At 42.1% G+C, this 21,026-nt stretch overlaps 1 protein-coding gene across 2 annotated transcripts; it reads right to left on the minus strand.

Moving 5' to 3' along the window:
• Positions 1 to 324: 324 nt before the first annotated feature.
• ctdsp2 (CTD (carboxy-terminal domain, RNA polymerase II, polypeptide A) small phosphatase 2) lies at positions 325 to 19,156 on the minus strand. Of its 2 annotated transcripts, XM_062545471.1 has the most exons (8): positions 18,534 to 19,156; positions 11,251 to 11,402; positions 9,746 to 9,784; positions 8,556 to 8,657; positions 6,766 to 6,822; positions 5,794 to 5,886; positions 4,727 to 4,912; positions 325 to 4,555 (listed from the first exon to the last, which is right to left on the minus strand). In XM_062545471.1, exons 1-8 carry the CDS (start codon positions 18,592 to 18,594, stop codon positions 4,430 to 4,432), a joined length of 816 nt encoding a protein of 271 aa, XP_062401455.1. In that variant the 5' UTR covers positions 18,595 to 19,156; the 3' UTR covers positions 325 to 4,429. The 2 variants fall into 2 exon arrangements, with proteins under 2 accessions (XP_062401455.1, XP_062401456.1); XM_062545472.1 differs by lacking the exon at positions 9,746 to 9,784 and having other exon boundaries at positions 18,534 to 19,153.
• Between the last annotated feature and the right edge of the window lie 1,870 nt (positions 19,157 to 21,026).

The raw sequence follows: 21,026 nt of genomic DNA on the forward strand, positions 1-21,026 counted from the left end.
TTGACAAAGGATGACAGAAACAGACGGGATGGTCCAATAATTATTCACTTCGGAACAGTGAGCCTTCCTTTAATATTGAATCATTTAATGTTTTTCAATGTGATAAAATCTCTGAATGAAATGCCATCTTTAGCAAAACGATATTGAACACTAACACATCCCGTCAACAGGGAAACATTGTCTGCGCATGAAATGTGTAAACGTCACCTCTAATTTGTTTATTTGAGTTAATTATTATACCAATGCAAATGTTCTGTCAAAAGTGAATGTGTTGGGAAACAAATGATCTTTGTGGAAATCAGAGACAGCAGGAGCTCAAACAGATCATAATCAATGTTTTTATTTTCAATTTTCAGAGTTTCTAGTTGAACAAATGAAAAAGAGAACAGAAAACAAAAATTAAAAATGAAATATGTTGAAATCTTGTGTACTCATCTTATTTCAAGTTTTTAAAAATAGTATATTTGCAAAAAAAGAGAAGAGATTAATAGATGATTTTCTTTTCCTTTTTGTAAAGTAATGTACTCTTTCCTTCTGCATAGCTATTATTGGCATTATTGTTCATGGTGCATACCTTGATCAAATAATTATATAATTTTTTTTTTTAAAAAGAAAAAAACCTTGACAGACTCAAAACAAATGTCATTTTTTTTTTCAAACTAAGGCTTCCTCTGACCAGGCACAGAACATCTGTAGGTCCTAGATTTCATTCATCAGATGAACACTCATGTCCACACGCTTCAACACTGAAGTGGATTTGCAGGACGTTTACAAATACAAACCATGGGGAGGGGGTCGCGGGAGACCTCACTCTTGCGAGAAACAAAATATGCCCATCAACATCCCTCTAGAGACACTTTTTTATTGGTCCACTTGACACCGTCAAGAAAAACTTAAAATCTGATGTCGCCAGAAACCGAACCCGAGACACAGGGGTCTCATCTCATTACGTGGTAGGTGAAGGCCAGCTTGCTGGTATTTAATCAGTAAAGCAAGTCTGTCTGAACATCAGGCAGAAGAAAACTGCATAAATGCCCTCAGAACTCATTGTATCAGTATCTGCTGTTAATTAACTAGTGACTGGTCCTTAATATCGGGTTACAGTTTGCAAAATGCAATGCAACACAATGCAGTACCAGCTTAGGCTGAGCTGCCCCATGAATTCGTGAGATTGTTCTAGCTATACGTGTCGAGTTAATGCTACCACATGAGGAGGTCAAAGTTGGTGACAAAAAGCACCCTTGATGGCAGTGGTGGGATGGTTACTGAAAATGACTGAGGTGCAGATGTGATTTTCCAAAACCCATGTAAAATTCTCAAAGGAGTACCAGAACTTAAGAAATAATGTCACAGGGAAACATGCCCTCAGACTCCAATGAGTCAGAGACACGTGGTTGAATCTATGACAGTTTAAAAGCTCAGACAACCCCTGCTTTCTTTTGATTCCCAACATATAATAACATGTAACACAACAAGAACACATGTAAGAAAACAAACCTGTGTGTATATGTCAACCAGCCCTGAAAGACCAGACACACCAACTGACATTCGTTTTTTTTTTTTCATAATTGCACATACAGTAAAAACCAGCTTCTTGTATCATTTCCATATCTGGGTGGTTTCCCCAAAAGTTCTGTTGTGCTAGCACCACACAAATGAGAAGGTATAATTGTGAACGCCTTTTTGCTTCCCCTCAATTGTTATGGTCAGAACACTACAATAGCCTACTCAAGAGATTCCTAACCCTGTTCCATTAAAACGGAGATTCATTAACAACAACTTTCCTTACTACCCCCTCACCATGACTTACTGAATTGTCGATCATACAGTAAACCTGTCTAAATTTGTGGATGTCCTCTCAGTGGGCTCATTTGGGTTTCATTTGGTATTCAAGGCCAAGTTGAATGCAGAGCCTGTGGCTAGTAATTCAGGAGTCATATCATCAAGAGGCGGATCACTCTTCGCTCCAAAGCTAATGAAATCAAGGCAAAACTCAATCCTTGTGCTGTGTTCGTTGCCTCTACAAATTAGTCTGGAAAATGGCTTTGGCAGATTTGCATCTCCAAAAGCTTTAGTTTATAAATTCAAGATGCTCCAGCATACACGTAAGGACAAAGAGATGAAGGATCTAAATGACCCATGAATTAGGCAAGTGGATATCTTATCCTCAGGAATATACACATAAGCAAGATGAAGAATGAAATGGAAAGCAAGAAAGAAAGAATAACAGAAAAGAAAGGAAGACGCAAGAGGGAAAGCAAGAAAGAATAATAAAATAATGAATGAAACAACATCCAATCCAAGACCAAAACAAAAGAGAAAAGAAAGCCATGGGTTTATCACTTTGGAAAGAATTATTTTATGGAGCGATTCATTTGCTTGAATATGCAGCGTACAAGTCCACAGAAATACACACTAATTCTGATGGTAAAACAAAAGAAAACAAAAGATTTAGGAGTGGAGAAAGAGTCCAATTGTGCACAGTCAAGGCACTTCATTTGGGCATTAAGAACAATATTGAGGCTTTTGGCAAACAAAATAAAACAAAAAAACAAGAACGCAAAAGAAAGAACAACATAACAATGACAAGAGAAATGCAGCAGATGGGGCTTGCCTGGGCTGAACATACTTTCAAGCTCGGATGTTCTCACATCCACCAACTTCAACCAGGCACCTTCTCCAAACGGAGAAACGAACAGGTCCTTTGCTTTAATATGCTATTACGCAAATGAATTTTCCTGCCCTACTACAATTTGTTATCCTATTCTTCAAGGTTGCTTTTTTCTTTTTTTTTTCAAATAAGCAATACTTAACAGTTAAATGCTGACTTGGTATAAAGTAGTGATAAAGATCCACGTTTGGTTTAGCGGGGTTTGGGTGGTAGAATTACACCCATATGCATAGCACTAAGTTTTAACAGCCATCCACCCCCAACCCTAAAATAAAATCAGATTGCTCAGAACAGCCATACATACATACTTGAATACTGTAGTTGCAGTGCGTCGATGGCAAATTTAAGTCTAATTCCCAGTAGGGTCTCAAAATATTTAAGGCCTACAAATAGGTGAATTGGAGAAAGGCCAAAAAATGCTTGAGAAAGACTGAATTGAAAAGGTGTGACAGGTAGATTTGCATATCTAGGCAAAGTGAAAGGTATAAAACTACCAGAACACACTGAGAGAGTGGTCTTGGAAAGGGAACTGATTGCGATGGTCCCTATTGGCTGAGGATGATGTCACCACTGGCAAAAAAACACTGAGGTTTTCTTTTCTTTTTTTTTTTTAGACAGATACAACCAGGAAGAGAGGCTATCAATTGTATGGCTGTTCTTCCTCAACATCAGAAAAAAATACAAAAAATACCTATATTTTTTTTTTAACATAGAGAACATCAAAAGACATTTAGAAAACGTATATAGAAAAAAAAACTAACTATTGAAAAAGAACAACCATCTCTTTAGGAACAAAGCTTTTTTCCTTTCCTTTAAAATTTGTCCTCTTTGCTTTTTTTTTCCTCTAAAAAAAAGGCACGATGATGGAGACTCCAAGCTCCCGAATAAAGGTCTGGTCGTAGGTCACTGTGTCTTCTCATTGAGTGTCGTGCTCGGTCAAGTCGCTTGGGTCACGGGCCGCCCGTGGTTCAGCATTGAGGGCGTTTCCTGAAGATAGATTTCCCAAGGGAAAACTAGAGCAGTATTTTGCTTTTCTAACAGGAAGTCTTTAAACAATGTTGCTGCGTGCCAGTTGGCATACATCGGTGAGGGTTAATGGGTTATTAGAGACTGTGCGTTCCTATTGGACAGTTGCGGAGTGAAGGGTCTGTGGGAGAGATTTGGCATGGGTAACGTTCATACAGTAAGAGAGTCACCAGTCACGTTCAGGGGAAAGAAGTGTCGTGGTGTCGTGGATTAGTGCTATATGAATTTAAGGTTCATTTGGAGGAGTGGGGAAAGGGAAGGAGGGGTTGCTTCCTCCAAGTAGAAGTGTGTGTTTATGTATTTAAAATGTGTGTGGAAGTGTGTGTGTGTGTGTGTGTTTGTTTGTGTGGGGGAGGGGCTGCAGTGCTCTTTATTAGTGACAACCTGTCCGATTGTTACCGTTTCTGGAACTGAAAGCACCAGGCTCAGCATGGGCAGTCTTTGGGGGAGAGAGGAGATTTTCTGTGTGTGTGTGTGTGTGTGTGTGTGTGTGTGTGCGCTACATGTGCCCTCAGTGTATGTGCATATACTGATGTGTCTGTGTTTGGCTTTGTGTCTCCATAGTGTTGCCTCTACGCAAACACGCTTTCTGTGTGTGTGTGTGTGTGTGTGTGTGTGTGTGTAAACCTATATGTGTGTGTATATGTGTGTGTGTGTGTGTGTGTGTGGGGCGCAGGAGTGTGCGGGCAGGCATCATTCAGAAGGGTCGGGTGCACAGGTGCGAGTGTTTGATCAGGGTTCACGCAGCTGCTTTAGTTTGGCGTAGACGTCGTCCGCTTCACTCAGCTCCTCAAACACGGGCAGCAGGTTCAGCAGTTCTGTGTCCTCTAGGTCGTCAAACCAGGACACCACAGGCACCTTGTCAAATACACACACAAATACACACACACACACAGCAGAGCAGAGAATATGTTACCAACTGAACGTAACACCTGAACAGTCTCTTGAACGACACTCTCTAACAGTAACAACTGCTCAGTGACACAGAGCAGCAGCCCAGTGATGGCCCTGTGCGGTGTGTGAACTCACAGCATTCTCGGGGTGGAAGATGTAAGAGGCGGGGGAGTTGTCCAGGATGAGGATCTGGTTGAGCTCCCGGCCCAGGCGGCTCAGGTCCTTAACATAACAGCCCTGGTGGAAGACGCAGGACTCCCGGAAGAGACGGGCCCGGAAGACCCCACACTGGTCCAGCAGATCAGTTACTGGATCTGCATACTGGAGCAGGCACAGAGAGAGAGAGAGAGAGGGAGAGAGAGCTAAGTATAGAAGTCTAGATTTCACACAAACTGAATGTTCAAAAACAAAATCTCAGATTAAATCATATTCTTTTCTTGTTTTCTTTTTCTGTCGATTGCAAAATAACGCTCTTTGCTGTACAGATCTCCCCTTTACACTTGCTGAATGCTTCCTTGTTTTCCAGAACTGTTGAAAGACTGATCACCTACTTACAGGACTTTGTACTCAGTTGCACCCCCTATCCTTTCTGTTGAGGGTGGGTTTACTTTTTATCATGTTGTGTATGCATTTTTGATTAGCTTATTTAGCTATATATCTATGTAGTGATTTTCAAAATGTAATAAATGAAGCTACATTTTTGTACTGCAATGCCATCTCCTGTTCTTCCATTACCACAGGGGGTTCTATTCTTAAGGGCCCATAAGTCAGAGACCAGCAGGAGTGCCTACGTATGTGTGATGTTGAAATGATGCATTTGTTTTGAAATGCAGTGACAACAACAGTGGCTGTGCTAGAGTTAGATAAAAGTTATACAAGCAGAAGTATGATTCCTTTGCCTGGGTATATCCATGCTGCCTTGTGCGTGATTTCATCCACACTGCTAGGCAACCTGGATTCCATATGTACGTTCTACATATGTCATCTGGCTACGAGCTACATACAGACACTTTTGATAAGACATATGTAGCATCCAATAATCGTCTCTGGGTAACCACGCCTCAAATAGCGTTAGCCAGGCTAATGATTCCTAGCAGACTCAATGACATTTTAGAAATATCACTTTGTGGGTAGCTACATTCTGTTCTGACAACAGCAAAGCATTTCATCCTCAAGACTGACCAAACACCACACCACTGTACCTTGGCTAGACTGGCAGTGAAAAGGACACACTCAAACATTTCCCCCATTCTCTGCAGAAACTCATCTACATGGGGTCTCTTCAGAACATAGACCTGAAACACAAGGTTAGGTACATTAGCATCAGAGATAAACAAGCTCAAAATGTCAACCATTGGTCAAACTGTGCATTTCAACACTCTAGGAGACTTCTTACACTTCTGACAGATCAAAAACTACTAAAAATACACTAAAATCAGATAAGGAAAAAACAGAAGTGACAAAACAAGGCGCAACACTGTCAAGAAGATTTCAAAACCCCAATCTGATGAAACACCTTCGCCGCCACTAAAACACGGACCATGAGCCGACCCACAGTTTGTTCTCGTGCACTCGTGATGTTCCTCTAATAAACATTCCTCGCAAACCAGTTCTGGGAATCCAGGTGTCGTCATCTGTCGCAAGCGGCTGTGCAAGCAACCTCCTCCTGAAACAAGTAATCGAGAATAGGCCGCACTGGTGGAAAACAGCCTATCCTGGATTACTTGAACCAGGCCAAGGCCAAGAGATGAGGGAGAGAGCGAGAGAAAGCACGAGGAGTGGTGGCCGAGAACACCGAAGAACCCAGTGTGAAGAGTCAATGTGCTTTACTGGATTCCACAGAGATGGAAGAGTTTTACCTCAGTCAACTCTACAGTACACATCAGTGCAATTACATACTCATAACCACCACAATAATGGCAAAAGGACCATTCTGTAGCACTGTTCTTTACAGGTCCATATTGTTAACAAAATTCACAAATGCAAAAAGGATCAAAACTAACACACTTCATCTGCACTACAGTGGTTACATAAGCGCTCATTGCCTCATGCCGACTTCCTCTCCAGAGATTGCAGTACTACAACTGTCCAGCAGAGGGCGTATGGCGACCATCTTGTCTTTTAAAGATACGTGTTCAGTGAGATGAACAGTGCTTCAATACTACCAGCCTCACCTGGTGTGTCGTCCCCTCAATCTCCACAGGTACGATGAAATCAGCATTACTGATTGGCTGGAGAGAGAAAGAAAAATAGAGTTTGTAAAAAGGTATAAGGACAATTATATTCTTTCTTTTATGATAGAAAATAAGTTCATTTAGGTGTACAACAAAATGCCAATAACAACTTGGAGAGGTGTGCAGCACTTAAAGTCATTTAAAAGGAGCATTGGCAGTACATGCTGGTTGTGGCGTTTCATTGATCTGCACATTGGTTCGTTTACGATCAACAGTCTCCCAGGCCGGCAACAGCCAGAGAGGGCACCACACCCGGCAGTATCTGAGATAAATAGAGCCAATCACAGCAGAGCACCGGCTCCCGGGTCCACACGCTGCTTCGCCCTCACAGGAGCATATCTACACACTCAGGTATGTCAGGACAGGTAAAACATGCACAGGTCAGGACCCACCCAGCCCACATCGTTCGGAATGTACAAGCCCACCACTTGTGCCTGAGTGAGACAGGAAAAGCACCATAAAACCTTCAGGCGCATAAGCTGTAGGGCGGCTACTAGTTGCAAACCACCTGGATTTACCACAGAGAGAGAGAGGGGCAGCTAGTAGGCGGGTACAGATACAGGCCTTGTTTGCTTTGCAATGAGAAAAATGCCCCTGCAGGAATGCGGTCAGACGACAGGCACAGATACAGCTACCGATAAGAACGACGGCTCCCAGCATCGTCACTCAAGCAGCAGATGGGATAGATAAGGTTAAAGCTACACGGACGCGTTCCACTTCTGTAGTACAAAGAGCTGCCTTGTTCTGTCAAGTGGGAGCCAACGCAATCTCGCTGGGTGTTCTATATAGACCATGTCGCTTTAGAACTGCAAGTTTGTCTTTACTCCATGGCCCCTTTTCTGGTTGCAGCTTGTACCATGTTATCAAATTACTGTTTAACATCTCACAAAAACACTTCTGCAACTGCATTATCAGTTTTACAGGTGGTACCCTTTCCTCTATGGATCTTAAATCCAAACTGCATCCCTGATGTTAGGTCATGCAGGCATGCCCCTCTCGGCCCAACAGACGGTTTAGCATACCACAGACCGGAGTTTATGATTCTTATCAAACTGCTGTAGAAATCCAGATTTTAAAAGGTGTAACAGCTGCCCTGAGGGAGACATTCAGCCATTATCCATTTTACTTAACGGACAGGTAACGACACTCACTTAGATCACCATCAGCTACTTTAGATAAGCCATCAGACTACAGAAGGGTGGCCGTGGCCAAACTCACTCACAAACTAACTCCTGGTATTTCTCCAAAGGTTGGGCTGATGTCTGATAAATTCCATGATAAATGAGCTTTTAGCAAGGGGTGTGAGAAGTGAATCACTGCACAAGAGCCAGAGGGATCTGGATCTGCGGCCCTCCATTCAGCCCTAGTTGCTTGTCCTAGGTCTAATTTCTGATACCATTTATTGGGCCAGACAGAGATTATATAGATTACCGTTTTATTGCAGCACGCCTCCTGTGCTCATACTACAAACCTGGTCACATTTTACCCTCTGTCCACTCTCACCAGAGTTGAATTTTTGAGATTTAAATAGCTGTTACAGTGACGACCACTGGTGTCTGACCAATTGATTATATATTGTTTATCAGCCTGACGCTGGACTCCTCCCCAAATATCTGCATCAGGAGCTGAAACACACACGCTGGCCTTCCACTAAGTACCACCTCTGATTACCCTGTGCCTTCAGTATGGTGCCACCATGCCCTTCAGCTCCTTGCCCCGCACTCACTCACCTTGAAGGAGCTGTGCACCAAAGTCTCGTCCAGGTCGATGACCACGCAGATCTTGCCTTGGTCCTGAGGGGTCACCTCGGGTAGCAAGCTGGTCCCTGGGATCTGTGGAAGGGGGGAGGGGGGAGGGGGGAGGGGTGGCAAGGAGGTGGAGCAGGGGGGAAATAGCAAGGTGGCGGGGGTGGGGGAGGGGGCAAGGCCGGGGATGATGGGTGGGGGTAGGGGGTCACAGAAATATGACAGTAAGTTTCCTGCATCCCAACTTTCACACCACTCACCAAACTGGACTACACTAATCTAGAACTGTTTTTCTCACATACAGCACTTCTTTCTAAAAGGTCTACTACACTAACATTAAAATGATGTCACTCTATGGGGTCCAAATAGTTTGTAGGGATGGAAGAAATAGAGAAGTAAGGTAGGATCTGTAAAGGAGAGACTGAAGGTTTGGTACATTAATATTCCATAAATTCAGACCGTCTCGTTTTTTTTTAAAATTGTTATCAAGGTGTGTTAATCCAAGGTGTGTTAATTCATCCTCTACCAAAAAAATAGTCATCCTTATACAATATATCTAAATTTACAACTCATTATGTCACATTCACGTTTCGCGGGAAACCCGAAAGGGACCAAGACACTAAAAATATATATATATATATAATGTTCCAACGATGCCAGCAGGAGGTGCTGTTGGCGGCTTTCAGGGCCCCAGACATAAGATGTCAGGTCCCCTTCGGCACATGTCTGGGTTCCATCAATCGGACTAGGGAAATCTACTGGCTCACTAGACCTGAATTAGAGCTTGTTAAATGTGTCCTCAGGATCACTTCATGTCGAATGCAGCCATGAAATAGCTACACAGTTTGATACAGAACTGGCATGCCAGAGGCTGAATTCCAAATAAACATAAACAACTTAACAGATCATAAATAAAAGAGGAGGCATTTGAGAGTTGTGGTCAAGGCACATTCTAGTCAAGAGTATGTGAAGAAAATAAATTCTAAAGTAACACGTTGAGTAGAATAGGGCATGCATACTTAAATAAAAAATCAAGAAGCTATTAGCTATAAGGGTTTTTTAGTGTTAACAGAAAATAAAAAAGAACAAGGCATTAGCTAGCCTAGATCTCATCCACTCGGAGCCTGGCAGAAGTTCATACATGTTTAGAGTCAGTGATCTGGGCCTTTACGTACTTGGTGATACTGGTAGCGAAGAGTTTGGAGCAGATCATACTAAACAAAAAGACGAAAAGACAGTTAATGACATTTCTCCCGCCCATATCCCCAATCTGGTGTAGACACCCACCCCAAAACAGAGTCCTAAGCCACACACACACACACGTTACAGATGGTCCAACGGTCCAACGTTTCACACAGAGGCTTATACAGCGCTCCATGAAGACCGAAGTCATGTACAATCCAATGAACACACCCATACACACCTCTACCCTACAGGATGCACTAACACTAAAGTAGTGACAGATGAGAGCGATCTGAAGTCATACTGAAAGTACATCTCAGAAACTCCCTCCAGCTGGCACATACCAAGCACAACACAGCCGATGCAAATTCATGGAAATATGTTTTTGATTGAAGGGACGCTACCACTAAGCAATTCCCTTGGGTCCCCTTATAGGACTCAGGGTGCAGAAAGCAAAGAGCCACAAGACTTTGAACTCTCCAACTTGAGTTCAATTTTTTTCCCCCACATCTCTTACATAACACCATAAGTAAAAAGCCCATGTAATAAGAATAGTTTCTAAATAATCTCTAAGGAGGTGTATTACACAATGTCCTACAAGGAGTGGAGTCTAGCTAGGTCTCTACTCACAAACAACAGTTACAACTACTGAGCTACTCTGAATCCCTACAGATCATGTCTTACCACAACCCATCTGAAAACTTTGGGGGGAAAAAGAGCAGAAAAAATAAAAACAAAACAAAAAAAACTTTGATGTTTCAAAAATAGTACCTCAGATTTGCTTTGCAATCAGGTGACATCTGACAGCATTATTTATTTTAATACTTCCAAGTTATTGCTACTCCAGCGTTATAATAATATATTTCAATTATTAATGTCAAATCAGATATGGCAGCACACCCACAGCCTGCTCTCAGTGTAAAAGCACAGTGTTGTGAATGTTTCATAAGCTTGTCCTGTTGTGCATTCTTCGGTGCCCGGTGATTGTACACAAACGAACAGTGGGGAGTCCAGGCTGGATAGCTCGTCCAATTAATAAGGACAGTGATCTGGCTCCAGGGCAGACTGCTCATAGGCCTACTAACCCAAAAAGGCACCCGCGCCTGTCTGCACAGCGCTCATTAGCAGGTGTGGTGAGAAGCCGTCTGCGTGGTCGGTGCTTTTGGCTGCAGCGCGAGTGTGAGTGCTGTCTGGCATCGACTGCACCAGCACCGTGGAGTGAGGGAGAGAACACTTGAAAGTGTTCTGGGTTCCAAATGGAGATACAGCCAAAACAAAGGCTAGGAAGATGAATTTCACTGCACTTCCTAAGTTCTGCCATGCTGAAGGAGAACACTATTAAAACATCAGAGAACTTCTAGACACCAGTGAGCGTTCCAATGGTGCGTTATAATTTTGAGAAACATGTTCTAGGTTATTGACATCTAGAAAAATCTGGCCCATACAGCCCATATGAGGCGACACTGATTGGGAAAATGGAGAGGTGCTGGGGTGTTACCTTGGCGATCGTCCCATTGTCCTCAGGAGGCAGCAAAGTATCCTGGGAAGGGGGAGGAGACTGGGGGACATCCTGTGCTCGGAGGCAACAGAAGAGCGCTTTGAAGATATTCCGGCTCCGAGGCTTCTTGGGGGAAGATTTGCTCACCTGGCCTGCAGAGTCAAGAACACATAAAGAACAATCAGGTACACAGGCACACACACACACACTCACAACTTTAGAACCACACCTAACAGACTTCTAACACAGACATCTGACAAAAGACCATCACACAACCTTGCAGTTTAAACTTGCGAATGCAAGTGGTTCTACTGACCCACGCAAACACATGTAATTCTACGGACTGTGATTGCATATGCCCTCATTTCCTATTCATACAGACGGGGCTCGCACAGGATAGACACTAGTCAGCCGACCGCTACTTCCAGTGCCGTCCCTCACAGATCCAACACACACAAGATTGTTTCATTGGAAACATAAATGGGTCACCACTTAAAAGATGAAAACTGCTACAAGCTCCTTTCACCCAGGCTCCCACTTAATCAACCAAACTGGGCGTTACGAGCATTCCACCTAGTCATGATTTCCTCAAGGCTTGCTAAAGGAAATATGAAGGCGCTTGCTGCTGGCAGAACGCTAAAACATGCAAATGGAAAGAGCAAAACAAAACCCAGCATGTTGATGTTACTGCAGCCAGCTCTATAGATTAAAATGTGACTTCAGCGAAGCGCCACTCCCCGCCATTGCCGTCAGCATGGGAGGAATTCATCAGGCTTCTGCAGCCTCCCCCTGTGTCTTCATTTACCATCACAGGCCAACAACATGAGAGTAAAGGGGGAAATGGAGACACGTCCACAGGATCTATTTCGGTACGTGCCCGTCGGTCTTCCCTGTCAAACAGATAGCCGTGCTATTCTAGGGATCGAGTGGTTTTAAAGGGAATCTGCAGAGTGGCTTCTCAAAGCACATCTCTCTTCCGGCTTTTTTTTTTTTTTGCCGCTGATTGAAATACTGAAAAAGCCTAGCCTACCTACAGCACCGAGAAGCTGACATGTCTGAGAGAACGGGTGACATTTGATCACAGGTTTATAAAATGACACCCAAGAAAATAACGACACAACCTGAAATGGAAACTCAGAGTGAAGACAGCTTTTTCACAGAAAAGGCCTTAATAGGTGGGTTTTCCCCCATGAAAAAAAGCACATGAATTTACATGAAAAAACACATGAATTTGCTACATGAATTTGAATTCTTTTAAGATAAAATGACAAGTAAAACTGTGTGCAAATGCCTGATTCTGCCCTTGTGTTTGGCCTTTGAGTTTATACTCCTATTTGCTGTGGAGGAGGCGGAGTCACCACTCAATCAAATGACATAGTTATGGAACACACACGCTCAAGTAGCTTACTAGATGGGGCATAGTTGTGACATTTTAAAATGTTACGAATAACAACCGCACGATAAGCGACAAAGAGCCTGAGCCTTCGTGTTTGTTTGTTTGTCATTTTCTTGTTGGGAGGATTGAAGCCTGGCAATGAGACTACAGCAGGTTTTGTTTCTCAGTTCCTCTTTTCATCTATGAGTTAGGAAATCTTGCCCACTGAGTTTCTTTATTTCATTTTTTCCCACAGAAACATTTTGCCTCTAAAAGTCTCAAGGAGTTTTGGAGGATGTGTCTGATAACAATCTAATAACATTTATTTAATAAATTGCATTCATTTTTTTAAAAGCACTGACACAACACTGCAAAGCCAAGTCTACTATATTTTTTGTGAGATTAACATTTAATAATACATGTGAGAGGACAGATTTGAACAGACAACATAATTCTGCTGCCAGACGGACACCCACACGGACAGTAAATAAACCAACAGACTAGTTAATTAAATATCAGCACAGAAAAACAATGCAGCCCTAGCTCTGGGCCTTGGATGTCAAAACAAAGGAAAGAGAAAGAGCTATAAGTCTAGGCATTCAATGATTCACAGACCAAACACAATCTCCCATTTCACATAGGAAAAGGGTTACTTCAGCACCTGTAATATGAAAACATGAAGAGGGGAAAAAAGGGATGAGCAGATGGTCTTCTAGCTTAGCGCCCTGATATGAAACCACTACTGCCTTCAGATAAGCCTTCCACTCCTTTTTCGACTCCACAGTAAGTGACACTGACTGCACAAACAAAGTAACATACCCTTTTTTTTCATACATGCATAATAAGCAGTTGAAAGATATGTGTGGGTACCTCCTCTAAGACTGAACATCTGCATCTGATAACCCCAAACATACCAATGTGGGCCTGCGCTTATTTAATGTTTACAAACGCTGACTCCCATTGAGAAGGAGGGAGGAGAAAGGAGCTCGACGGGAGTCTGGATCACTAAATCTCTCTCATACATTCAGATTAATTGCCACTGTGCAATGAGATTAAAAGATTATGGGCTAAACTGGATGGTCAAAATCCCAGTGGTCCAAAGATGTGATTTCAATCAGAAGACACACAACAAGGGAACAGGACCAAAGCAGGGAGAGGAGACCAGGGACCTCTCTTCCACCAATGTGAACGGGCACATTTCAGACGAAAACTGTCTTCTACCAATGTGAACGGCACATTTCAGACGTGGGGAACTCTCTTCTACCAATGTGAACGGGCACATTTCAGACGTGGGGAACTCTCTTCTACCAATGTGAACGGCACATTTCAGACGTGGGGAACTCTCTTCTACCAATGTGAACGGGCACATTTCAAACGTGGGGAACTCTCTTCTACCAATGTGAACGGCACATTTCAGACGTGGGGAACTCTCTTCTACCAATGTGAACGGGCACATTTCAGACGAGGAGAACTCTCTTCTACCAATGTGAACGGCACATTTCAGAGGTGGGGAACTCTCTTCTACCAATGTGAACGGCACATTTCAGACGAGGGCAAAGCGACTGCATATTCCCGCGCTGCTGCAGGCGCGTGGGTGCGGTTACTGTCCCCCCCCTCCCTCACCGTCTTTTCCGTCACATCTACACTAGAGGAGGGTCTCTACTTTGAGCTTTGGAGCCAGTGAAAAACAAAAGAAACAACTACTTACTTCTGTCTGAAATTGAAAAGATAAAGTCATTGTTCAATTCTGGCAAGAAACAAATAAGCCTACCGGTACTTAATAAAAGCTTATGGAAAAAGATGTAGCTGTATACTACAAATGCATTACACTTACATTACATTACATTTGGCTGACGCTTTTTAGCCAAAGCGACTTACGACAATCACTATACTAAAGCTCAACAGGGGTTGAGTCCAGGGAGAAAGTGGAATAGTAACCGCAGAGCATGTTTCGGTAGAGCACTGATCATTTAACGTGCTTAGAGATTGGAATGTGCTCATTTCATTTACATTTCAGTAAGGGTTTATTAAATGCACAAATACACACACACACAACAAACCATTCTGCCTAGTGTATGCCAAATGTCCACCCAAACACAACCCTTCTACCTCAACCTTCTGTTAAGGATTCACACTATTTGATGACACCATTATTTCTCCTAAGTGATGTGGTAATTAAAACCACCTCAGCGTGAAGTGCGAAGGTGTGAATGTGAACACAGCAAAGGTGTTTGAAAGCCAACCACAGGTCATTTACACTTTCTCATCACACTCCGGCTGGAGCCTTTTAGCAGGCGTCGGTCACACCCTCCACACTACCACTGACTGACCAATCGGCACCAGCAGCTGGTGGTGACCTCATAAAGGAGGCATGGGAAGTTGATCTATTTCATTTTCATCAAGAGTGAAAGGAGACACGTCCTCAATGACACCTGGAAAGGCCAAATGATGATGCCAATTTTTAGCCACTTAAAGCAGTTAAAAAATGAGAACCATGATACTAATCCAATACACTTAGTGCGATAAACAATTCCAGCCCATCAACACATAGCTTCAAAAGCTAGAAAGGGAGCGGTGTAATTTCATTGGCTGTAGAGCTCGAATATCAACAACCTCTTGCCAGAAATGCAGACTTCATCTTTAAGCCCCTCCCAGCATGAGAACCTGTGTTTGCGTTGCTACAGTGCTCCATGAAAACACTCAGAACCTGATCAGGCAGATACTTACAGAGTTACATGACATGCTGGAAGGATGTCATGCAAATACATCATAACCTTTAAGACAATAATATACTGCATAGGCTTGTTTGTAGGCCTGTCTACAAATGTTCTGTGGATAACTGGGAAAGTCCATTTATGCACACTTTCAGTTGAACAAAATGATTGGCTTGAAAGTGCTTGAAGACACTTGTTCTATGAGAGGGTCCCAGATTCTTTCAGGACTGCAGTGGTTTGCAGACCCACATACGGCAAAACTAATCTTTGTTTCCATGTTCTATTTCAACAAATCTGAAACAGGAATTGTGCAAACTCTTAAGACATTGCCTTTTATAAGGCTATAATAAATGTTTATGTTTTCTTATTCTCTTTAAGAGGACATGCATGCCTGCTTATGCATTCATCACGTGTACACATAAACAAGCCAATTGTTGTTGTTACAAATAAAGGACACGCATGGCAACCTTCCTCATAAAATCATTCAAACGTTTTCTAGCATGTTTCTGCATGGTGAGAAAGGGAAAAAAACTTCAATCCCCATAGAAGATAAGAGAGAAGAAAAAAAACAGCAGCAGTTTATCATCAGATAAACATCGTGGCTATGGAAGACTGAAAAATGTGACACCACATATCTGGAATAGGATCAGAAGAAGAACACTATACGTGTTCAAAGCAGGTGCAGAAGCGTCTAAATGACATGGTTCTGCTTGAGCACACTGACGACATCTATAAAATTACTACAATCAAATGTGTCCGGCAAACAACACCGCTCGGTACAGCAGCCCTCCAGAGAGGCGTGTTTTTTCTCATCAAACAAACACTCTGGATGTCTGATTAGATGCTCACTAGTCAACATCAAAGGCACTGTTATGTCATGCTATGTTTGTTTCCTTTCCGGCTAATTCAGCAACGCCCTGAAAGACTCACAGGCAGAGTCCGGCCAGTCTCTCTACCACAGCTGCCAGGGTCGGTGGAGGTGTTTTTTTTTTCTGTTTCAGCTTCACAGGCGCACAGTAGCGCTGACTAATGTTATTATGAGGGAGAGAACTGTATGTCTCCAGTCAAAACAGGATGATGACAGTCAGTCAGCTGCTTCTGTGATCACCACAGATAGCCTACTACCGGCAAACATATGTAACGCCTGTGCTATACGCTATTCTTTAGATCTGAAATGTCCCAAATGATACACTTCTTGACTTACAGGGCTACTCAGGTAGGGTGTGCTAATCTAATCACAATGTGTACCAATCTAATCAAATGTAGCTTAATGCAAGTGGCTCACTAATCAAGCTCAGGCAAGCAAAGTCTATTTCACTGCCTTCATCTGCTCTTTGCTATTACTGAGTGCACAGGGCACAGGGCGAGAATGTGCAGAATGCCTTGCTATGTAGAGCTCAGCAAGTCACAGGAGTCTCAGGAACACGCCCCTCTGAAAAACAACATTCAACTTACGGACTCTCACAGCATTTACTTCATAGCTGACTGTGTGTGCTTTATGTTAAGCTTTTAACAGCCAAGAAGAGCCAAGAGCAGATTGTTTTAAACACAGTGCCCATAATGGAAAGAACTACATGCAGTCTTGGGTCCAGTGATCCTACACATGAAAGAGCTAAAGAGAGGCAAAATTAGCCCTAGCCTAAAAAAATACTCTATGCCTGCTCAGAGGGTTCAACCAAAAGACTGTTTCATGATCATACAGGAACCGTCAACGCACTTATCACAGCGTTGCAACATTTCCATAGTAGGAGGGGAGGCAATGGCCTCAAGTTCTAATGATACATCATAGGTCCATCATCCGAGACAGCTGTGAATGCAAAAAAGTGTGACTGCAAGGAGAGTGTTGGAAAAAAACACACCTCCACATTAGAGAATTGCTAGCTTGTTGTGCCTTTCTGCAGACACACTTCTGACTTCTGATATATAACTTTCTTAAAAGCAAACACCACTACTTCAAAACGAATAACAAAGCTGCAAAAGACAAATAATGGGGAGGCAATCAATTAAACAATAAAAAAAAATAACAGTGCCTGTCACAGTACCATGGAACAAGACTCTTAAAATGTAGTTTTAAAACTGCAGCAGGTCCACCTGGTATTCAGCTTGATGCTTGGTGTGAAATACAATGGATTTCAAGTATGACTAAATCAATCATTAACAGATGCTTTCTTATATGTTGACTGTTGACTTCTTGTTTAGCCATACCAAACACCTAACATTATCACCCAAACGATACACCAACCATTGACCGGCAGCACCTGTCCAACACCAGAACAGAAATAGCTGAAATTCTGTACGGGAGGTTGTAAACTATTACTGATACATCAGGGTGGCTTGGCTATCACCATATTATGAACCCAACCCATCAACCCCTACTTGTACACTCTCCATGCGGTTTATCGAAGCCCTACTACATAACATGATAATGTGCAACAATTATGATCTAGGCTACATAAACTTTAAAAATATTTCATTTGTTTTTCAATATAGCATGTTCAATAAAAGTATGCAGGCACCTGTGACTATATAGAATGATCTAAATATGTTGTTGCAAAAGACTATTTAATCATATTCCAATGAAACTTAACAGTCTGAATAGAATAGGAACTGAATAGCCTAACTGCACAGTGCAACAACCTTACAACATTACATATTAACGAAGTTAATAACTCTGAACTCAACCAAGACAAGACACATCAACAAATGTGCCAAATGGATATTTTCAGTTTTTACAACAGCAAATGCTTCTCCTAGGCTACTCGTCTGATTTTCAAATACCGAGTGTAAGTATTCCGCCTAAAAAGATGCGTAGCAAACCAGCCATCACAGCTGAATGCTAACGTTAGCTATGAGTTAACAACATGTTCGTTTCTGCGCGCGCTAGCTATGCTTTTGTTGAAAACCCTTTTATTTGAATGTTCAGTTTAAAAATGGAGAGTAAAACCTAAAAGTATTTTACCTCATAGGTAACTGTAAATGTGACTACATAATACTTCCATAATTTAAGAAAAATAACGAATAAACCACGGTTTCAAAAACAACATAACTTAGCCACCCTTGGTTGACGTTGAGTAAATGAACTAGTACGAGTTAGCTCGCTAGCCATTTAGCTTGCGCGTCTCCGAATCGGCTTCGGTAAACAAGATTAAACAGAGAAAGTAATCCGAACGAACACAACTGGCGTAGAAACTCACCTGTCTTGGACGGTAGCTGAGTATCTTCTTTTTGCACTTGAGTGATGATAGAACTTTCCATCTAACAAATGCGCAGCCCCTCTAAATCCAATCCGTTCCCCCCAGTCACAGGCACTTTCAACATTCAGCTAGCTAGCTGTTAGCTGTCGCGCTTGGGGCAAGCCGTTGTGGTCTTCTCTTTCGCTATAATCCAAAAAGCAAATTGTTTTTGTTCGCTTCCTCCAAGTTGCAACGGACGAAACGTATTCGCTAGCTGTTATTGTTTCTTAATACTGGCTACCTTTTTCGCCACATATATGTAACAGGATGTAAAAAAAGTAATTGAACGGTAGCTCCACTTGCTAGTGACACTGTGAAAGACCTCGCTATTGCTCCAACATGGAGAATCCAGGCGAAAAAAGCAAAACAACCGAGGAAATGGGACAAGAGCGGTTTCAAGTTCCCCCTACTACTGATAAACAACCTCTCAAAACGGAATCCGATGCCGGAAAACGGTTAACTAATCGACCAAACGAATGTACGTTATGCTCAGAATGCAAATATAGCGCACTGAAGACTTGAAATAATTACATTTTCGATATATTTGGCTTTGTTTTCCTCCCACGGTTTTCGGGCGCCTTAAAACCGTCGCGGTCTCGGATTGGATCGTGTGGAAGTGGGAGTAGCAGAGGCATTCTTTTCTACTCGCTCCATCCTGAACACATTCCAGTGTAAGCTTAGCCTACAGTCGCAGGTAGTGTAGACAAGTCTCAGGAAATACATTTGTAACAACTATTTTGCGGCAAAGAAACAATATTGTCCTGTGACATATTGTTAAAAGGGTGTGAGTAGGCCTACTACTCATTAGCGATTGAAAACACGTAATTTCAATGGCACACCTACAAGATGATAGCCTATATTTTGTTCAACACTTGCGACGAGGTATTTTATAACTGTAAACATTTCGTGACGTAGTGCGTTTTGTAGGCTATCGATGGAAAGAGCACCATATTGCATCTGCAGCAGAGAAGAACAAAAGAATAAATTATTGTCCTGCATGCGTATTTAGGCTAGCCTACCTCTGCGCGCCTGCACTTAAACTTTAGAATATTTAGAAATTATGAAAAATGCGTAATAGTGTGCATAATAGCCCAACAAATAAATGTAAAACAAAAAATATTAAATTCAGCATCAACATTTCATTGAACATCATCTTAGTTAGCTTACTGAATAGGACACTCCTGACATTTAAAAAACTATGCATTACAAAATATCAGAACCAGATATATTTAGCATTTAATCAGTTGATTACTTGAACCTTGTCATTGTTTGTTTAAAATGTACAAATGGGTCATTCAGACTATAGGCTACCCAACGTTGTTGGGACAGATATGTAATATTTTATGTGAAATAATGAATTAATCTGAACATAAAGTGTATACATTCATTCTCTCAGATTTTTAGGTCACGTTTCTTGACATTTATTTTACATAATCATCAGCCATATTGGTGCATTTAATTCAGCCCATATATCTGCATGTTTTGGATTCTGTTCTGAATGAGACTAACTGTTTTTGGCACGCAAGAGCCACACTTGAAATCGCCTCTCAAAAGAACAGTCCAACTGGTTTTCTTTTGAAGCCATATAATCAGATGTAAGGATGGTCAGATATGCCTAGTGAACCAATGTTTACATTACCAGATGCTGTATTCTACTTTATTTTAAGCTTTTGTCATTGATGTTGCTTGTGGAATTCAACCTTCACTCAAACCAAATAGGCTACTGATTCCCAAGAGAAGAGAGTGGAGTTGACAGAGGAAACAAACAAACATTAACCATGCATTAATTATGTAATGGCTCTTTCACTCGATCAGTATGGCATGTAATTAACATAACAAGTTTGTGTGGGTGTGCACACACTATGAAACAAACACATGAGTCTGGAGTGTGGTTGATAATACAAATGCCCTTTTGATAGAAGGATGGGGATTGTGTTTTGATTAGCAGTGTTTCACTCATCTGTCATCTGCAATGACACTATCACAAACCACCACACTGGTGACACAGCTGCATAAACACAGTTTGTTAAAAACAAATGTAAATCTAAACAGTCTATTGCAGATGGGCAAACGATCTGGAGAGTAAGCATGCACGTTGACACAACAAGACACAAAGGGGAACACAGTTCTTTTACGCAATCATGCTATAGAAAACATTATAAATCAATGGCAACACACTTTTTGTTCCCCGATTGGCTAAAGTAATAGAAGAAATCAAAGGCACCACAGCTATTCTCATTGCTGTTATCACTTAAACGCCTTGGAAAAGTACACAAGTAGGCCTATGTGCAATTGATGTGAGGAGACTGACAAAAAATGTTTGCAAAAGGTGACCATTTCAAATTCTTTCCTTAAGCTATCATTTGTACCATGTCCATGTAAAGCTGCTAGGCTCCCTAAGATAATCAGTGATACAGGATTTTCACAGATGTGTATCTCCAGGAGGACCCAAGG

The sequence above is a fragment of the Sardina pilchardus genome, chromosome 9, assembly GCF_963854185.1.
Source record: "Sardina pilchardus chromosome 9, fSarPil1.1, whole genome shotgun sequence".
Lineage (NCBI taxonomy): Eukaryota > Metazoa > Chordata > Actinopteri > Clupeiformes > Clupeidae > Sardina > Sardina pilchardus.

Bases quoted from the DNA above. Each gene is read 5' to 3' on its own strand.
- ctdsp2 (XM_062545471.1), bottom strand. From the start codon at position 18,594: ATGGAAAGTTCTATCATCACTCAAGTGCAAAAAGAAGATACTCAGCTA. The intron at 11,403-18,533 runs GTGAGTTTCTAC...TTGACTCTGCAG, and splicing joins TCAGCTACCGTCCAAGACAG to GCCAGGTGAGCAAATCTTCC. The intron at 5,887-6,765 runs GTGAGGCTGGTA...CTTGTGTTTCAG, and splicing joins TTGAGGGGACGACACACCAG to GTCTATGTTCTGAAGAGACC.